At 41.9% G+C, this 19696-nt stretch overlaps 4 protein-coding genes across 4 annotated transcripts; 1 reads left to right on the forward strand and 3 right to left on the reverse strand.

Annotated features, from left to right (window-relative positions):
• Window positions 1-370: 370 nt before the first annotated feature.
• On the reverse strand, window positions 371-1558 carry LOC119741574 (alpha-1D adrenergic receptor-like). Its single transcript, XM_038217381.1, has one exon. The coding sequence runs from the start codon at window positions 1556-1558 to the stop codon at window positions 371-373; it is 1188 nt and encodes a 395-aa protein (XP_038073309.1).
• A 3445-nt stretch (window positions 1559-5003) lies between these two features.
• LOC119741575 (protein trapped in endoderm-1-like) lies at window positions 5004-6191 on the reverse strand. The gene has a single exon (XM_038217383.1). The coding sequence runs from the start codon at window positions 6189-6191 to the stop codon at window positions 5004-5006; it is 1188 nt and encodes a 395-aa protein (XP_038073311.1).
• Window positions 6192-10296: 4105 nt separating this feature from the next.
• On the reverse strand, window positions 10297-13618 carry LOC119741576 (alpha-1A adrenergic receptor-like). Its single transcript, XM_038217384.1, has 2 exons — window positions 13383-13618; window positions 10297-12240 (listed from the first exon to the last, which is right to left on the reverse strand). Exon 2 carries the CDS (start codon window positions 12147-12149, stop codon window positions 10965-10967), a length of 1185 nt encoding a protein of 394 aa, XP_038073312.1. The 5' UTR covers window positions 12150-12240; window positions 13383-13618; the 3' UTR covers window positions 10297-10964.
• Window positions 13619-16943: 3325 nt separating this feature from the next.
• On the forward strand, window positions 16944-19674 carry LOC119741577 (alpha-1B adrenergic receptor-like). Its single transcript, XM_038217385.1, has 2 exons — window positions 16944-17241; window positions 17372-19674. Exon 2 carries the CDS (start codon window positions 17475-17477, stop codon window positions 18588-18590), a length of 1116 nt encoding a protein of 371 aa, XP_038073313.1. The 5' UTR covers window positions 16944-17241; window positions 17372-17474; the 3' UTR covers window positions 18591-19674.
• The last annotated feature ends 22 nt before the right edge of the window (window positions 19675-19696 follow it).

Below are 19696 nucleotides of genomic sequence, written 5' to 3' on the forward strand. Positions count from 1 at the left end.
ACCTTTTGCTTTATTTTAACTTCACTTCAAAAAGTTTACTACATATTAATGTCAATATTATAGGCATATCTTTTTTGACGAGACGTACATGGCTAAATCATTAATATTTAATACGTCAGAGAATTGTATGGTTAAACAACCAAAACAATCAATCTACTCCAGCGTTTTTAATCGTTTCATGCAACTGACAGAAATAATGCAGGGAATATCGTTGATTAAAATAAAATACTTCAGAAAACATGTCAGTTACTCGCACACAAGTTTTTTAATCTGCAGAATATATTTCTCTAGAGTCATTTGCGGGGGAGTTGTTTGTGAGATAGTCTCATTCTCACACTCCTGATGCTGAGGAGAGCATCTGGGAAGCATCTTATCTAGATCTGATCTTACGGAGGCATCCAGAACGTTCAGGGATCATGTGGTACCGGTACCGCAACATGTGACGGAACACCTCCTTGAAGTGTGGGTGTTTGGCCCCGTAGATGATCGGGTTGATAGCGCTGTTGAAGATGGTGATCATCCCAGTCCAAGGAATGGCCGGGTCGCTGGGTGGTATCATCAGGGAGATGGCGAAGGGAGCCAGGCAAGCAACGAAGGCACAGACCACGTAGAACAGGTTCTTAGTGATTTCCACCTGTCGCTTACTGAAGCTGGCCGGTTGGTTCCTGGGGAGTCGCTTGGTGCTGGCACTGGAGAGGTTTGATGTATCGGCTAGCTCCACACCCTTACCCGACAACTTCTTCATGTGGCCGGTGATGTGGCGATAGATCTTGAAGTAGCACACGAAGAGGATGATCAACGGGATAGGATACACGAGGAGAGAGCCGAGCAAACTGAAGAGATCGCTAGTCTCATGGGAATTGTCTTGGCCGCAAGCCTTGTACTTCTCGGAGTAGCCCCACTTGCCGATACCAAACAGGGGAAAACAACACACCAGAGCCGGGTACCCCCACGTGAAGACTAGCATGGCCGCAATCTTCTTCGGAGTGTAGACAGATCTGTAAGTCCTCGAAGATTTTGTGATGAGGACGAACCGATTGATGGCTATCAGAGCAAGGTTTATGATGCTGCAGCCCAGGCTGGTATAGAACAGACCAGCCGCCACTGAGCACACGATCAGCGGTAACCCCGGTAAGGGCCAGCCATTCATGCTAAACAGCGCCAACGCTGTGAACAGAATAGTACTGCATGTCACCAAGTCAGCCACGGCCAAGTTGACGACAAAAGCATTGGTGCGGGTTTGGAGTTTCCTTGACAGAATGACAGCCAGGATGACCATGAAGTTCCCAGCGAAGCCAACGACTGCCACGAGGCAGTAGACGCAGCCGATGATGATCCGCTGTACGGGGTCTTCAAAGCGAAAGTTGCGACCGTCACCTTGTGTCGTGGTCTCCATCATTGCTGTAGTCGTCATGATCGAATTGACACTGACACTAGTTGCGTCAAGTGTATCAGATGTCGTGAAATCCGATGACAGAAAATCTGACGACATGTTGCTAACGACTGCCATGTTTTCTGGTACTATTGTCGTGGCCATTTTGCTTGTCACAGTAAACATATCCATCTCTTGATGGTGAGATGAGTGGATGCTGCTACAGTGACTGTTCGTCGTTGACTGTCGGTGAATCAGAGCAACCGTCCTGTATTTCACAATCACCCTGTCACAAGCAGCAAATGAAACCAAATATTTAATCTATAATGAAACGTTTTCAAGTACTCTTTATTTATTTATTTAACTACCTTTTGGTTCAAGCCAGAAATATAAGGATGATTCAAAGCTGGGGGTTGGGGTCGGGGGTGGACTTCCTTTCTAAAACCTTTCCAAGTATAGTTTATTTATTCAATTATCTTTTGATTTTAGCAAGAGACAAAAGAATGATAGAGAAGAAGTTGCTTTTTGTTTAGGAACGTTGGTAAAAAGTCTTACCCTTACATAGTCATATTTATATGTCAAATAAAAGTGAAACCCCAAACATCTGATAAAAGCACAAGAAGTGAGAGTTTTGTATTGATGTAAAGTAAATCAATACAGCAAGACATGCCGTTTTAATTTCTATACTGACTTGGATGGATTTGTTGTACCTACGAGTAAACTGTGCGAGAAAGTGCACAAGTCGGTAAGATCATTTAAATACAAAATAAGAACGTTAACTAATTATACCCGTGTTAGTGTTACTTACCACGCAAAGGAAATTTGGAGAACAAAATGCTGGTCCTCATAATTTGAGGCGTTTGAGCAGTAGTCGTCATTGCAGTCACACGTGTTTTTTTTATTGTTCTTGCAATGCACGTAAACCGACTTCGGATCGGGTCGGGTCGGTTTGTCCATCATGTCAGTCGGGTCGGGTCGGTTTCGGTTTTGCATTTGCGATTTTCGGGTTGGGTGTATTATAAGCCATTATGGAAGTAGCCGAAATCAACCGGACAAAAAACAGCTCCTCTCCCCCCCCCCCCCTCCCAGCCGGCCAAATACCATCACAGACGCTCGCCTTGACCAAGGCTATATACACAACCTCTTGCACCGAGAAAGATGTCCTCTTCCCCTTTTCCTTTAGGATCAGTTCCCCGAAACACACACACGAGTGATCTACATGGACACGCTCCTCATCACACTCTCGGACTTACTTATCTTGCGCTGTATAGAATGTCTATCTCCATGGTCTATCGGCCGGGACTTGAGTGTACAATCCTCCATAGAGATTTCCCCATAGACTTGATACGCGTGTGAATTATTCGCAATTATACAACACCTGAATATATATCCCCTTCATCTGATTGGTGGATCGTTGATCACATGTCATAGAATAATTCGTCCCAACGCACGGCGCGGCCGCACCACAAACTATGCACGGTGAATTTCCATTGGACGGTTTCATTGCTGCCGGTGGTGGCGCTGTATTACGAATCTGATTCACAGAATGGCAAATTGGCGGACGATACGGGAGAATCTTCGTTTGTGCTCCGAAAAAAATATCGGAACTCTATATAAATACTGACGCTGCTAACACAAAGAAGCAAATAACATTTGCTGCCAAACCATTAGACGAATTTAAATATGGTAGTTCTGAACTTGTCGAGAACAGTTTAAAAATACATAAATTTGACATGAAACTTCTGAATTTAGTTGTGGAATAGTTTTAGACCGAGCTAAATTGAATATGCTGGCTCGTGGAATGGAACATTCATCTGTCACCTCATGAAATTATTCTTACCATTGTACTCACAAACATTCATTATTTGTATAATATAAGGACTGGCTAAGACGTGCCTCCAGAGGTCTATATAAAGCGCGCAGCTCCGACCGATAGGATCATTATTCTGGCTATGGCCTCAGCCGGACGCGAATTTGTTTTTCCCAAACGACATCCGTTTCCCATCTTCTGATAGGTCCATTACATGCATATCTAATGCCTTGTTCTCCACAAAACAAACCCAAGATAGGCTTTACGTCTTGTGAGAAATTTTCCTTCCTCACTTTAGTTATTTAAAAGGTAAAATGAGAAGAAGTGAAAAATCACCTGATTAGAAGTCAGGACTACTTCCAACCAGTACACGAATCAGCTGCCAATCGTCGGTGAATTATTCCTGGTTATATTGTCGGATCTTGTTTGGGAAAAATAATTCGCCAGTCGGACACTGACCCTTCATTACTCTCTTTCTCTCTGGTCTCAGCCAAAATGTGTATGGGAGAAAGAACGCTCTCCATGTTCTCTGATGCTACGCTTGATGCTAGGATCAAACCTGACATTACTATGATGCGCCCTCTATTGAGATGTAGATATTCCTTGTTATTCTGTGTGTAAGACGCTAGCTCTATGGTAAGATACAAGCATATCCATCGTCTGATGACTCTTTATTTGGTAACGACTCCCCACAAGAGACGTTACATACATTGTTGGTACTGATTGTGGGGCGTGAATTAACCTAGACCCCGCGAGAACAGGAATTATTGTCTGGCAGACAATTAGTCCAAATTGTAAAGTATTATATAACCATAATATCACTTAATAAGTAAACTGAACATACATGGCCAATTTTTTCAGTGTATGTCTCATTCAAAAATGAATCACTTTGGTATTGCTAGAAACTAAAAGGAGTCTATTTTTTTTTCGGAATTAAACTCGAAAATAGCACGGGGAATGCATCTTTAATTTATTTGCGCTCGCATTGGATTCGTTTCGGTGGTGACCTTGGCTCAACATTTCCCCGTAATTTGTTTCGATTCAAGATTTGAAATGGGTAGGGGAACGGATATCCGCGGGAGGGGGGCACGTCCACCCCCTGCGGGCCCCCCCCCCCCCCCACCACTGGGGAGAAGGAAAATCACAATAAACACACATTTATTAGACTTAACGTTTTGTACGCTGTACATGTATATTGATGTTAAGTCCTTTAACATGATGTTAAAAAAATTGCATTGACAAGCGTATACTCTCAAGAGTTTTACATATGTGACCTAAAAGTTCGTCTTTAACAAATACACGTGCAGGCAAGCATGCAGACAAAAGATGGAAATTACATTCTTGATAATAGGTACACTAAAGTAATATACATTGATGTATGAAATTGTCGAAATGATACCTGTACATGTATTAATAAATTGGTTCATCAGATGTCAATTGTTATTCTACACTTTTAGGCTTTGGCATACAAACCTTTTGCTTTATTTTAACTTCACTTCAAAAAGTTTACTACATATTAATGTCAATATTATAGGCATATCTTTTTTGACGAGACGTACATGGCTAAATCATTAATATTTAATACGTCAGAGAATTGTATGGTTAAACAACCAAAACAATCAATCTACTCCAGCGTTTTTAATCGTTTCATGCAACTGACAGAAATAATGCAGGGAATATCGTTGATTAAAATAAAATACTTCAGAAAACATGTCAGTTACTCGCACACAAGTTTTTTAATCTGCAGAATATATTTCTCTAGAGTCATTTGCGGGGGAGTTCTCACACTCCTGATGCTGAGGAGAGCATCTGGGAAGCATCTTATCTAGATCTGATCTTACGGAGGCATCCAGAAGGTTCAGGGATCATGTGGTACCGGTACCGCAACATGTGACGGAACACCTCCTTGAAGTGTGGGTGTTTGGCCCCGTAGATGATCGGGTTGATAGCGCTGTTGAAGATGGTGATCATCCCAGTCCAAGGAATGGCCGGGTCGCTGGGTGGTATCATCAGGGCGATGGCAAAGGGAGCCAGGCAAGCAACGAAGGCACAGACCACGTACAACAGGTTCTTAGTGATTTCAACCTGTCGCTTACTGAAGCTGGCCGGTTGGTTCCTGGGGAGTCGCTTGGTGCTGGCACTGGAGAGGTTTGATGTATCGGCTAGTTCCACACCCTTACCCGACAACTTCTTCATGTGGCCGGTGATGTGGCGATAGATCTTGAAGTAGCACACGAAGAGGATGATCAACGGGATAGGATACACGAGGAGAGAGCCGAGCAAACTGAAGAGATCGCTAGTCTCATGGGAATTGTCTTGGCCGCAAGCCTTGTACTTCTCGGAGTAGCCCCACTTGCCGATACCAAACAGGGGAAAACAACACACCAGAGCCGGGTACCCCCACGTGAAGACCAGCATGGCCGTAATCTTCTTCGGAGTGTAGACAGATCTGTAAGTCTTCGAAGATTTTGTGACGAGGACGAACCGATTGATGGCTATCAGAGCAAGGTTTATGATGCTGCAGCCCAGGCTGGTATAGAACAGACCAGCCGCCACTGAGCACACGATCAGCGGTAACCCCGGTAAGGGCCAGCCATTCATGCTAAACAGCGCCAACGCTGTGAACGGAATAGTACTGCATGTCACCAAGTCAGCAAAGGCCAAGTTGACGACAAAAGCATTGGTGCGGGTTTGGAGTTTCCTTGACAGAATGACAGCCAGGATGACCATGAAGTTCCCAGCGAAGCCAACGACTGCCACGAGGCAGTAGACGCAGCCGATGATGATCCGCTGTACGGGGTCTTCAAAGCGAAAGTTGCGACCGTCACCTTGTGTCGTGGTCTCCATCATTGCTGTAGTCGTCATGATCGAATTGACACTGACACTAGTTGCGTCAAGTGTATCAGATGTCGTGAAATCCGATGACAGAAAATCTGACAACATGTTGCTAACGACTGCCATGTTTTCTGGTACCATTGTCGTGGCCATTTTGCTTGTCACAGTAAACATATCCATATCTTGATGGTGAGATGAGTGGATGCTGCTACATTGACTGTTCGTCGTTGACTGTCGGTGAATCAGAGCAACAGTCCTGTATTTCACAATCACCCTGTCACAAGCAGCAAATGAAACCAAATATTTAATCTATAATGAAACGTTTTCAAGTACTCTTTATTTATTTATTTAACTACCTTTTGGTTCAAGCCAGAAATATAAGGATGATTCAAAGCTGGGGGTTAGGGGTTGGGGGTGGACTTCCTTTCTAAAACCTTTCCAAGTATAGTTTATTTATTCAATTATCTTTTGATTTTAGCAAGAGACAAAAGAATGATAGAGAAGAAGTTGCTTTTTTGTTTAGGAACGTTGGTAAAAAGTCTTACACTTACATAGTCATATTTATATGTCAAATAAAAGTGAAACCCCAAACATCTGATAAAAGCACAAGAAGCGAGAGTTTTGTATTTATGTAAAGTAAATCAATACAGCAAGACATGCCGTTTTAATTTCTATACTGACTTGGGATGGATTTGTTGTACCTACGAGGAAACTGTGCGAGAAAGTGCACAAGTCGGTAAGATCATTTAAATACAAAATAAGAACGTTAACTAATTATACCCGTGTTAGTGTTACTTACCACGCAAAGGAAATTTGGAGAACAAAATGCTGGTCCTCATAATTTGAGGCGTTTGAGCAGTAGTCGTCATTGCAGTCACACGTGTTTTTTTTTATTGTTCTTGCAATGCACGTAAACCGACTTCGGGTCGGGTCGGGTCGGTTTGTCCATCATGTCAGTCGGGTCGGGTCGGTTTCGGTTTTGCATTTGCGATTTTCGGGTTGGGTGTATTATAAGCCATTATGGAAGTAGCCGAAATCAACCGGACAAAAAACAGCTCCTCTCCCCCCCCCCTCCCAGCCGGCCAAATACCATCACAGACGCTCGCCTTGACCAAGGCTATATACACAACCTCTTGCACCGAGAAAGATGTCCTCTTCCCCTTTTCCTTTAGGATCAGTTCCCCGAAACACACCCACGAGTGATCTACATGGACACGCTCCTCATCACACTCTCGGAATTTCTTATCTTGCGCTGTATAGAATGTCTAACTCCATGGTCTATCAGCCGGGACAATCCTCCATAGAGATTTCCCCCATAGACTTGATACTCGTGTGAATTATTTGCAATTATACAACGCCTGAATATATTCCCCTTCATCTGATTGGTGGATCGTTGATCACATATCATAGAATAATTCGTCCCAACGCATGGCGCGGCCGCACCACAAAATATAAGTTCCCTATGCACGGTGAATAGAATTTCCATTGGACGGTTCCATAAATGCCGGTGGTGGCGCTGTATTACGAATCTGATTCACAGAATGGCAAATTGGCCGACGATACGCGAGAATCTCCGTTTGTTCTCCGAAAAAATATCGGAACTCTATATAAATACTGACGCTGCTAACACAAAGAAGTAAATAACATTTGCTGCCAAACCATTAGACGAATTTACATATGGTAGTTCTGAACTTGTCGAGAACAGTTTTAAAATACATAACTTGGACATGAAACTTCTGAACTTAGTTGTGGAATAGTTTTAGACCGAGCGAAATTGAATATGCTGGCTAGTTCTGAACTTGTCCAACAGTTTTGAATAAATCGGATATTGGAAGGGACCACCAATTTGTCTGAAAAAGTAGAACATTGATGTAAGTGGCAGTTCACAAGTCAACCAATCAGATGAAGAGGATATATTCAGGTGTTATATAAAACAAATAATGAATGTTTCACATTCGTGCAATGGAAAGAATAATTTCATTCGGTGACAGACGAATGTTCCATTCCATTCGGCTTCACCTCGTGGAATGGAACATTCATCTGTCACCTCATGAAATTATTCTTGCCATTGCACTCACAAACATTCATTATTTGTATAATATAAGGACTGGCTAAGATGTGCCTCCAGAGGTCTATATAAAGCACGCAGCTCCGACAGATAGGATCATAATTCTGGCTATGGCCTCAGCCGGACGCGAATTTGTTTTTCCCAAACGAAATCCGTTTCCCATCTTCTGATTGGTCCATTACATGCATATCTAATGCCTTGTTCTCAACAACACAAATCCAAGATAGGCATTTACGTCTTGTGAGAAATGTTCCTTCCTCACTTTAGTCATTGAAAAGGTAAAATGAGAAGAAGTGAAAAATCACCTGATTAGAAGTCAGGACTACTTCCAACCAGTGCACGAATCAGCTGCCAATCGTCGGTGAATTATTCCTTGTTATATTGTCGGATCTTGTTTGGGAAAAATAATTCGCCAGTCGGACACTGACCCTTCATTACTCTCTCTGGTCTCAGCCAACATTTGCATGGAGGGAGAACGCTCTCCATGTTCTCTGATGCTAGGCTTGATGCTAGGGCTACACACCTGTAAATAGGCCTAAACCCATCCGCCGAGCTCATGAATAAAAGTTATACCCTCAAAATATTCTATATATTAGAGAGTTCTGAGAGCCATAACATTGGGGAATTGAAGAGATATGGCAATGAACCTCTGGCCCTGACTCGGGGCTTCCAATTCTGAGCATGTTGGATACAATTGGGCTCGAAAGTGGCGCTATTTTGCCATGTTGAGGAGGGATCGTTTTTCAAGATGGCTACCGTTCCGCTTTGGGGAAAATAGGGGTCGTCTTCTTTGGACGAGAATTTCTCGAAAAGTGAATGGTCAACCCACCAAAAATGAAAAGAAATTGAAAGATGACAAGTCGATCATCATTTTTCTGTGCAGCTTAAATACCTGTGAGAGTTCTGAGTATTTTTAAAAGAATTTTAAAGTATGGGCATTTAGCACTAGTGGCCATGGGATATTTTTGCACTGTTGCACCCTGTAGGATCAAACCTGACATTACTATGATGCGCCCTCTATTGAGATGTAGATATTCCTTGTTATTCTGTGTGTAAGACGCTAGCTCTATGGTAAGATACAAGCATATCCATCGTCTGATGACTCTTTATTTGGTAACGACTCCCCACAAGAGACGTTACATACATTGTTGGTACTGATTGTGGGGCGTGAATTAGCCTAGACCCCGCGAGAACAGGAATTATTGTCTGGCAGACAATAAGTCCAAATTGTAAAGTATTATATAACCATAATATCACTCAATAAGTAAACTGAACATGCATGGCCAATTTTTTCAGTGTATGTCTCATTAAAAAAATGAATCACTTTGGTATTGCTAGAAACTAAAAGGAGTCTATTTTTTTCGGAATGAAACTCGAAAATAGCACGGGGAATGCATCTTTAATTTACTGCGCTCGCATTGGATTTGTTTCGCTGGTGACCTGGCTCAACATTTCCCCGTGTGTATTATGCGTCCACGCGGAATGTACGTGCATTTACATGATCATGGCAATCACCGTCAACAAGAATTTGCATAAATATCCTTCAGAAAATATTGTCAAGAGTTCAGAGGTCACCTATTTCTTCGCCCTTTAATGAATGTGAAGGTGGGGAGAGCGACGGTTCACATTGTGCAATGTGATGCATGGGTGCCAGGGGCGGATCTAGCTTTCATAACAGGGGGGAGGGGTTTGATATGAAGTTGGAGGGGGTTGAATGAAGGCGTGCCGATGACATCTACGATGCTTTCTCCTACATTCCAAGGCAATCTGAGAATACATTTAAGAACTTTAGCATTCCATTGATTGTTTTTGGCCCCATATACTAGTTGTTTTTTGCCCCATATACTAGTTTCATAACATTATAGTCAGCGGATGAACGAGGGGGGGGGGTGCGACCCCACCTGTAGATCCGCTACTGGGTGCTGACGAGCAACGCACAGGATTCGGGCAGAGAGGAGCAATGACGTCACTAGGGTCAAACTTTTGCGGTACCTGGGGGTGCATCAATTTTCAAGGGGGCATTAAAGGCAAATTAAATGTATCATTTCATTAGTTTAGTATAATTTGTTTCGATTCAAGATTTGAAATGGGTAGGGGAACGGATATCCGCGGGAGGGGGGCACGTCCACCCCTGCGGCCCCCCCCCCCCCCTCCCCCAGTTACACCACTGGGGAGAAGGAAAATCACAATAAACACACATTAGACTTAACGTTTTGTACGCTGTACATGTATATTGATGTTAAGTCCTTTAACATGATGTTAAGTCCTTTAACTTTCTATTAAAAAAATTGCATTTACAAGCGTATACTCTCAAGAGTTTTACATATGTGACCTAAAAGTTCGTCTTAACAAATACACGTGCAGGAAAGCATGCAGGTAAAAGATGGAAATTACATTCTTAATACAATCATGTGTAATAGATTCACTGAAGTAATTGTACATTGATATATGAAATAGTCAAGATGATACCTGTACATGTGTTAATTAATTGGTTCATCAGATGACACTTGTTATTCTACACTTTTAGGCTTCGGCATACAAACATATGGCTTTTTTTCAATTTCACTTCAAAAAGTTATCTGCATAATAATGTCAATATTATAGGCATATTTTTTTTCGACGAGACGTACATGCTACATCATTAATATTTAATTCGTCAGAGAATTGTATGGTTAAACAACCCCCAGTAAACCCTCTACTCATGTGGAATATTTTATGGTTTCATGAAACCGACAGAAAAAAAATCTTCAGAAACATGTCAGTTGCTTGCATAATAGTTTTTTTAATCTGCAGAATGTATTTCTCTACAGTCATTTCTAGGGGAGTTGTTTGTCTCATTCTCACACTCCTGATGCTGTGAATAGCATCTGGGAAGCATCTTATCTAGATCTAATCTTACGGAGGCATCCAGAAGGTTCAGGGATCATGTGGTACCGGCACCGCAACATGTGACGGAACACCTCCTTGAAGTGTGGGTGTTTGGCCCCGTAAATGATCGGGTTGATAGCGCTGTTGAAGATGATGATCATCCCAGTCCAAGGAATGACCGGGTCGCTGGGTGGTATCATGAGGGCGATGGCGAAGGGAGCCAGGCAAGCAACGAAGGCACAGACCACGTAGAACAGGTTCTTCGTGATTTCAACCTGTCGCTTACTGAAGCTGGCCGGTCGGTTCCTGGTGAGTCGCTTGGTGCTGGCGGTGGAGGAGTTTGATGTCTCGGCTAGCTCCACACCTTTACCCGACAACTTCTTCATGTGGTTGGTGATGTGGCGATAGATCTTGAAGTAACACACGAAGAGGATGATCAACGGGATGGGATACATGAGGGCAGAGCCGAGCAAACTGAAGAGATCGCTAGTCTCATGGGAAGTGTCTTGTGTGCAAGTCTTGTACTTCTCAGAGTAGCCCCACTTGCCGATACCAAACAGGGGAAAACTACACACCAGAGCCGGGTACCCCCACGTGAAGACCAGCATAGCTGCAATCTTCTTCGGAGTGTAGACAGATCTGTAAGTCTTAGAGGATTTTGTGATGAGGACGAACCGATTGATGGCTATCAGAGCAAGGTTCATGATGCTGCATGCCAGGCTGGTATAGAACAGACCAGCCATCACTGAGCACACGATCAGCGGTAAGGGCCAGCCATTCATGCTAAACAGCGCCAACGCTGTGAACGGAGCAGTGCTGCATGTCACCAAGTCAGCCACGGCCAAGTTGACGACAAAAGCATTGGTGCGGGTTTGGAGTTTCCTTGACAGAATGACAGCCAGGATGACCATGAAGTTCCCAGCGAAGCCAACGACTGCCACGAGGCTGTAGACGCAGCCGATGATGATCCGCTGTACGGGGTCTTCAAAGCGAAAGTTGCGACCGTCACCTTGAGTCGTGGTCTCCATCATTGCTGTAGTTGTCATATTCGAATTGACACTGACACTGGTTGCGTCAAGTGCGTCAGATGTCGTGAAATCAGATGACAGAAAATCTGACGACATGTTGCTAACGAATGTCATGTTTTCTGGTACCATTGTCGTGGCCATTTCGCTTGTCACTGTGAACATATTCATTGATGGTGAGATCAGTGGATGCTGCTACAGTGACTGTTCGTCGTTGATTGTCGGTGATTCAGAGCAACCGTCCTGTATTTCAGCAACCACCCTGTCACAATTAGCAGGAAATGAAACCAAATGTTTAATCTTTAAATGAAGATTCAAGTACTCTTTATTTATTTGTTTATTTAACTATTTTTTGGTTTTAGCCAGAAACAAAAGGATGATTCAAAAGGATGATTCAATTTTTTTGAAGGGGGGGGGGTGGACTTCCTTTCTAAAACGTTTCCAAGTATTGTTTAGTTTATTTATTTAATTATCTTTTGTATTTAGCAAGAGACAAAAGGATGATTCAAAGCTGCTTTTTGTTTAGGAACGTTGGTAAAAAGTCCAACCGGCACATAAGTCATACAAGAAAAATAAAAGCGAATCCACATCTGATAAAAACACAAGAAGCGAAGTAAAGTAAATCAATACGGCAGGATATGCCGTTTTAAACTCTATACTGACGGATGGATTTTGCACCCACGACTAAACTGTGCAGGTTTGCAGAAAGTTGTGCATATGACATCATCGCCCAACTTACGACACAGGAATTCGGCAAGTCACTATAGGTTTCGATGCCAATGACATATTTTGTTTTGGGCTCTTAAAGGAAATGTACGAGAGTGCTCAAGTCGGAAAATTCATTTAAATACAGAATTGGAATGTTAACATATTTTGCCCGTTTACCGTATTATTACCATAATACTAATACGCAGTGCCTGCCTTTTCTTGATGTGGCTCAAATTTCTTACTTGAAATTATACAGACAAGGCCAAAAAACGGCTGCCGAGTCAGATGAATTTGTTCATCGTTGGCTCCGTACTATGACCAGACCTTTAAAATAAGGCAAGTACAGGATCTAGACAATACAATTTTGTCGAAATATGTATGTATGTACACGCCTTTAATTGTAACAACCGTGATTAAGCCATTAACTTGGCAGTAACTGGCTTCAACTACTGGCTTCAACTACAGTGTACTTCCATAGGCGCATGTGTAAAAGCTAGCCGTAGCCAAGCAAGTCAGACGCGGCCATAGGTCTATTGTGTTTGATATATTTGACGGAGGTGCACCCCATCCCACCGTGCTCCTTGAAGCTGCAACAGTGCAACTAAATCACATCAGTAAAATACAGGCCATTTCATACTTTGTTTTTAAAATAACATTATTGAGGATTGTCAAACAACTATTTACAGGTTGACTTACTGGAGGTTTCTGTGACGATGGAGGCAGTGATTTAGGAACAGATCCACTTTTCCAGTCGGCAGCTGGTGGATAGGAGGAACGATACTGACTTGGTAAACACAACTCAAGTGTCTCACTTCTTCACGGCACTCAGCACTGTGGAGCACACCAGCACGGGGGTAGAAATGAATTCATTCCGGCCCGTTGAGTGATTATAAACTTGTCGGTTGTGCGCCTACCACATCTCGATCCTTCGGAAAACCTTGGACTGACCCATTTTTGTTGCAAGGGGGAAATCCCCAAAGTCACCCTTTCTGTTATCACACAAATTTCTTGGCGCACCATGATGCAAGTTAATGACCTCTTATGAGTCAGAATAATGAGGAAAATTTTAGCAAGGGAGTTAAGATTTGGGAGGAAACAAAACCTCGAATTTCCGCCGTGGTTTCCGCTAGAAATGCGGATATGCTGGCTTCTAGGGGTCGAGGTGTCAGAAAACAATGACACTTGGACGGTAATATATATCCGATATTTTAAGGAAATTACAAATGAGCTCCAAAACACGTTTTGGGGAAATCTCGTGGAAATTTTGCACTTGTTTATTGAAAATCTGATGTGATATGTCATTTATAATGCAGCAAGTTTTCTAACTGCTCAATCATTTTGAAGCTCGATGTTAATTTTGACTTCATTTATTGGTTGTCCTATAGAGTGCTTTCTCGTGTCTGTGCTGAACATGTATCTCTCAAACAAAACAAAATCAAAAGGTACAAATTATACTTTGTTACGCTGGTTCCACAGTATTAAACTTCACTTTTTGTAAAGTTGCATTGCCAACATGCAGTGCTATTTTCGAGTTCCATTTTGAATGAGACATCGACCGAAAAAAAAACGGCCCAGCATGTTTATAAGTTATTAAATTCTTACTCAGTTATAAATTTCGAATTACATATGCAGGCTCACAATAATTCCGTTTTCGTGAGATAGGCTGGTTCCTGCCCCACAATCGGTATCGATATTGTACGAACCGGGAGCCATGTCTGCTTGCAAGGAGGATGTCTGCGCCCCAAAAATACAAAACTTTTTTTTCAGAGGGTTGCTGCAGACAGCCCCCCCCCCCCCGAGATATATTTTTTGGCCTGAATTAAGCTGTTGAAAATATATTAAAAGAAAGAAATCTAATTTGTTAAAGAGCATGGGGAAAGCAATTTTGAGACATAGCAAACATATATGCGTAGGTCAATGATTTAAAAGTCTTGAATTTTATAGTTGGAGCATGGAGAATTTCTCCATGGTTGGAGCAAAGGATCAAGTGGGGTGGGCCTAGGCCTATAGCTTTGGCGGTAAATTCCATGAGCTTGACCTCTAAAACAATAACTCTGTGTCGTAGGGTCAGCTTGGATAGAGTAACGGGTCATGTGGGTATGCTTTACACCATGCATGCCAGTGCCACGGACCGACGTGAGGCACAACACGTACGCAAACTCGCCGGAAGTACCGTAGTGTGAAACTTTATAGCATGCCCTTGGTGTGCATAATAGTTGTTACGGCCGCAGACGGAGTTTTGAAAGGTACTTATTCGGGAGACAAATTGTCGACAAACTTCAGTCGGCTAAAATAAACAGAACACGACCCAACGTTTTCGATTGTTTAAACAAGACATGACAAGCCTACTAAAGCTGGTCTGAGAGCGCACCAAATTCTGTTTAGTTGATTCAGAATAGCTATTCAATGAGTCTTTCACTGTTGTTCACACAATGGGTCGATAATATCAACCAGTCGCATGCAGAATATATGCAGAAACTGTAGTTGGTCACAAATAACAAAACACAGTAAGTCAGTTGGGGAGTCAGTCAGTCAATCAGAAAGTTAGTCAGTCATTAAATCAATCAGTCAGTCCAAAGACAGTACAAAGGTACAAATAGCTAGGACCGTAGGCTGGCCCTTCTGGGACCAGCGAAAAATTCAGTTTTTCCATAAAGTATAATTGGTAATGTTGCGGGACAATAACGGTAGCTTACCGGCAGTCATTAATCTCTACATTACATTAAAATAAATGTCTTTACCAAAATCATGTACTGGCAAGTTGCATGTTCCATCGGAAGTAGAGTTGCAGTCAGTCGGCTTATGGTCAAAAATCATCATGCTTCCATATGCAATGTTGGGTACATTCTTTGAACATTTCATTAATGAAACACTATAGAACCCACATTCACTTGATGCCATTTTTGTCTACCCTAGAAGTTTACTTATTTTCGGGCTAATTTTTTTTTTTTTTTTAAGCCAAAATGAAGAATGTACAATTGAACACCCATTTTTACTCTGACTTTTTTGTGAGAGAGGCGTCCATTTGAAAAAGAAATAATGGCGAAATAATCCCAAAAGGAGAGTCATTTATCAAGAGTTTTGCAGTAAATGGAAAAACTTTGAGAATTACATGTTAAAGCACAATTTTGTACAAACTTCCTCTTTAAGGGGCGGGACACCTTTATAATTGGGGGGGGAGTGGGGAAAACAGAAATTACAAGATATCATAACAATAATCCAAACTTATGCGAATATTTTTCTGAATTTGGCCTTAGCACTCTAAAGATAAAGCAAATAACAGTGTGTTTCGCTTTTATGCAAGAGGGAGTACATTTTTTAACGGGCAATGGTAAACAAACGTTTACTTTTGTCCTTGAATCCATATTAATTGTTTCACTGGAATTAGAAAACGGAACTTGAACGTCTTTTCTTTGAAGCAAATTTGGCACATAAAAGTGTTACTTTATGGTAGTTTAAAAAGTATTTTAATAATATAAGGGTAGGGGAAAAAACAGCAAATGGGTAAATTTGAGTAAGCTAACCAATCAAATTTTGTGTCAAATTCAGTTGTCAAATGAACATTATAGCAGTTTGAAAAACATTTGCTGATTAAACTATTATTTCGCTGATTTCAGACAAAAAACGACATAAATTTGGCCTTTTATGTGAAAACACTTTTTTCCTACCACTTTTTGACATTTTAGTTTTACGCCCCAAAAAAAGACTACCAGCTAGGTAGGTTTTTTATTTGACATGTAAACATTCTGCCCACCCCTGTTCACTATACTGGATTTAAAAAAACCGCTAGATTTTCTGTTTACGCCTTTAGCCCCCCACTTTTTTTTAAATGTGGCCCCACCCGAAACAGAGGCAACATTCTAAAATTATTTTATTATCATAATGTAGCACTTGGGTGAGCTGTCCAAGTGCGCAAAAGAAAAGTGAAATTATCGGAATCACTTTTTGCGGGCGAAGCCCCCACTTTTTAATGTCATGGCCCCGCCCATAAAAAGGTCAGATAAAAATGGCCTCAATTGAGTGGTTTTGAACTTGCAGAGGTATCCGTATAAGAGAGTTTCAAATAGTGTACCCAACAATGCATTATGGACCCCACATGCCCACTGACTATTGCGTCTGAAACTCACTTTTAATTCCAGTATGTCAAAGCTCAAAGGTCATAGGCCTACTACATGTATATAACCAAGTATTTTACCACAGACATGCACGTCACGTTCGACTCGTAGACTAGCTGCAACGAAACACAAAACAATACGAATTCTAATGTTGACCTTTCACTTCGGATGTCTGGCCTTCTACATCCGGGTTTGACGATCAAGGATGACTTTCCAATGAAAACATATAAGGTCTCGAGTCTTGTGTGGAATGGGATTTTCATATAGTTCTACCGTTGACATTGGGAACGACAAGGTATACCCATCATGTTCATTTCCATTCCAGGCTAATTTCCCCAATGCTCAAGCTACTGTGAAAAAGTAGTGTTTCAGTTTTCTTCTTGAGCCACACAGAAACATCTTGAGTTATATACCAAGCAAGCTGACGTCACGTAAAGCATGTAAGTACACTCGCAGTTTTGAATTGTTCTCAATGGACGTACTAACACTTAGTTTGCTGCATTTTAAGAGGAGATGGTCTTATTGTTTAGCATCACGTATCACGATCTTTTCCCTTTTTTTCAAAAACAGAAAGCTACAATCTACATCATTTACGCCAAATGTAAGATGGAAATGCAGGAGATCAACGACTGAGCCAGTCTAGTTTGCTGAATAGTCGCAGTGGCAACCGATTATGTCAACCATGACATCAACACTCTTGGGCACCATGAATGTAAACTCTACCAATGACAATGCTGTTACTTTGAACATGACAACTGCGGGAATGTTAGAAACCACGTCCCACGGGCGAACCTTTCGATTTGAAGACTATACTCAGAGAGCTATCATGGCAACTATCATCTGTCTGGTGGCTGTCGTCGGCAGTGTGGGTAATGTCATGGTCCTCCTGGCTGTCATTTTGTCAAGGAAACTCCAAACACGCACCAACGTCTTCGTTGTCAACTTGGCCGTAGCTGACCTGGTGACGTGCTTCTCTGCGCCCTTCACCGTGGTGGCACTGCTCAGCAAGGTTGGTTGGCCTATGCCAGAAATCGTCTGTTCCATCATGGCCGCCATTGGCTTCACCAGTCTTTCCTGTAGCATCATGAACTTGGCAGCAATCGCTATAAACCGGTATGTCCTCATCACCAAGACAACAGCTACCTACCGCTCCATCTACACACCCAAGAAGATTACAGTTATGGTGGTCTTCACATGGGTTTACCCTGCTCTGGTGTGTTGCCTTCCTTTCTTGGGAGTCGGTAAATGGGGCTACTCGGATAAATACAAGACCTGCACCCAAGACACCTCCCACGAAACTAGTGATTTCTTCAGCCTAATAGGCTCTGTACTGATCTACCCCGTCCCTTTGATCATCTTGTCAGTGTGCTACTTCAAGATCTACCGCCACGTCACCAGCCACATGAGGAAGATGATGGGCAAAAGTAAAGATGTTGAAATGGCAGATACTTCAAATTCCTCTCATCCCGAAACCAGTTCGCAACTCCACAAGAATCCACCTGCTAGTTTCAGCAAGCGGCAGGTGGAAATCACTAAGAACCTCTTCTATGTGTTCTGTGCATTCGTGGCTTGCCTGGCTCCGTTCTTCATCGCCCTAACGATCCCTCCCAGTGATCCTGTCATCCCTTGGACTGGGTTAATAATCATCTTCAACAGCGCTATCAACCCGATCATCTACGGGGCCAAACACCCACACTTCAAGGAGGTGTTCCGTCACATGTTGCGGTGCCGGTATCACATGGTCCCTGAACCTTCTGGATGTCTTCGAAAAATCAGATCGAAATATTAGACCAGTACATTATGTTCTCTTCATTGTGAGGATCCATTCAGGATAATCCTCGATCACTCCGGAAAAGTCGATAAATCGAGTTTATAGGACGAATCTGATTAGAATTGAAGCAAATATTACTATTTATTGGTGTACAGTTTTTGTTTTCCGTTTGGTCAGGCCGCTGCAGTATAGTGACGCATAAAATTTAATTAAGGAAGCGAAAAGCACACGAAGGCTCGACCAAGTTGACTCAGTGTACAAAAGCGTGTCTCATCTCATAGGCTCTCAGCTTTTAATAGAGTAGGTTTAGACCCTAGGTAAATCTTTACAAATAAGAAGGTTGTTTTTGTTTTTGGTGGACATTTCAGCAAAACACCAAGTTACACTGACTGTGCACGGTACAATAAAGATTAAGGGAGAATTATATCTTGATAGGTATTAAAGTTACTGTTATCATTTAAAGGCTCATGTAATTCCATTTTTTGAAATGTACCTTTGTGTTCCATTCATCTATATTTTTAATCATAATCAAATTGCCATTTTTTAAGGGCGTTTTTGGTGCCTTTTTGGTTTTTAGGCTAAAGCTAATTTCCATATGTATGAGCAAAACTGTGATGTCATTATTCAATACAGAAACTTGCAGTGTCACATCTGCTTGAATTGAGCATATACAAAGTCACCAGAATTTCAGGGGTTTGATGAGGTTATGTATTTTTCTGCTTCCATTGGTCCATTGTTGTTTTAGTATGTAACAATAATATAGACAAATGAGAAAACATTATGCACAGATGTGTTACATAGCAGAATTTATGGTGTACTATTGGAAGGGAAAAACACAGCTGAAGCGTGTCTTTCTAAAAAGTGACATCACAGCAACAGCACCCTCAGTTGTCAGGAAAGTCATGAAACATTTTTTTTTTAAAGTGAACTTTGCAAAAAGTTTTACCAAAAAGTGATGTCCCGTAGTTTTAATATATTTCTGATCTGAGTAATGGTACAAGCTTTAAAAAAATATGCTCAATGTAAATTCCATTTCAACTACATGTAGTACGTTTTTTGCTCACTGGAAAATAAATTCCAATTGAGGATAATTATGCCACAATCATCCTTCGCCTTGTTGATTT

Source organism: Patiria miniata, unplaced genomic scaffold (assembly GCF_015706575.1).
Source record: "Patiria miniata isolate m_02_andy unplaced genomic scaffold, ASM1570657v1 HiC_scaffold_5, whole genome shotgun sequence".
NCBI classification, from domain to species: domain Eukaryota; kingdom Metazoa; phylum Echinodermata; class Asteroidea; order Valvatida; family Asterinidae; genus Patiria; species Patiria miniata.

What these genes read in the sequence shown, in the direction of transcription:
- LOC119741574 (XM_038217381.1), bottom strand. Translation starts at nt 1,558, where the DNA reads ATGTTTACTGTGACAAGCAAAATGGCCACGACAATAGTACCAGAAAAC.
- LOC119741575 (XM_038217383.1), bottom strand. Translation starts at nt 6,191, where the DNA reads ATGTTTACTGTGACAAGCAAAATGGCCACGACAATGGTACCAGAAAAC.
- LOC119741576 (XM_038217384.1), bottom strand. Translation starts at nt 12,149, where the DNA reads ATGAATATGTTCACAGTGACAAGCGAAATGGCCACGACAATGGTACCA.
- LOC119741577 (XM_038217385.1), top strand. Translation starts at nt 17,475, where the DNA reads ATGTCAACCATGACATCAACACTCTTGGGCACCATGAATGTAAACTCT.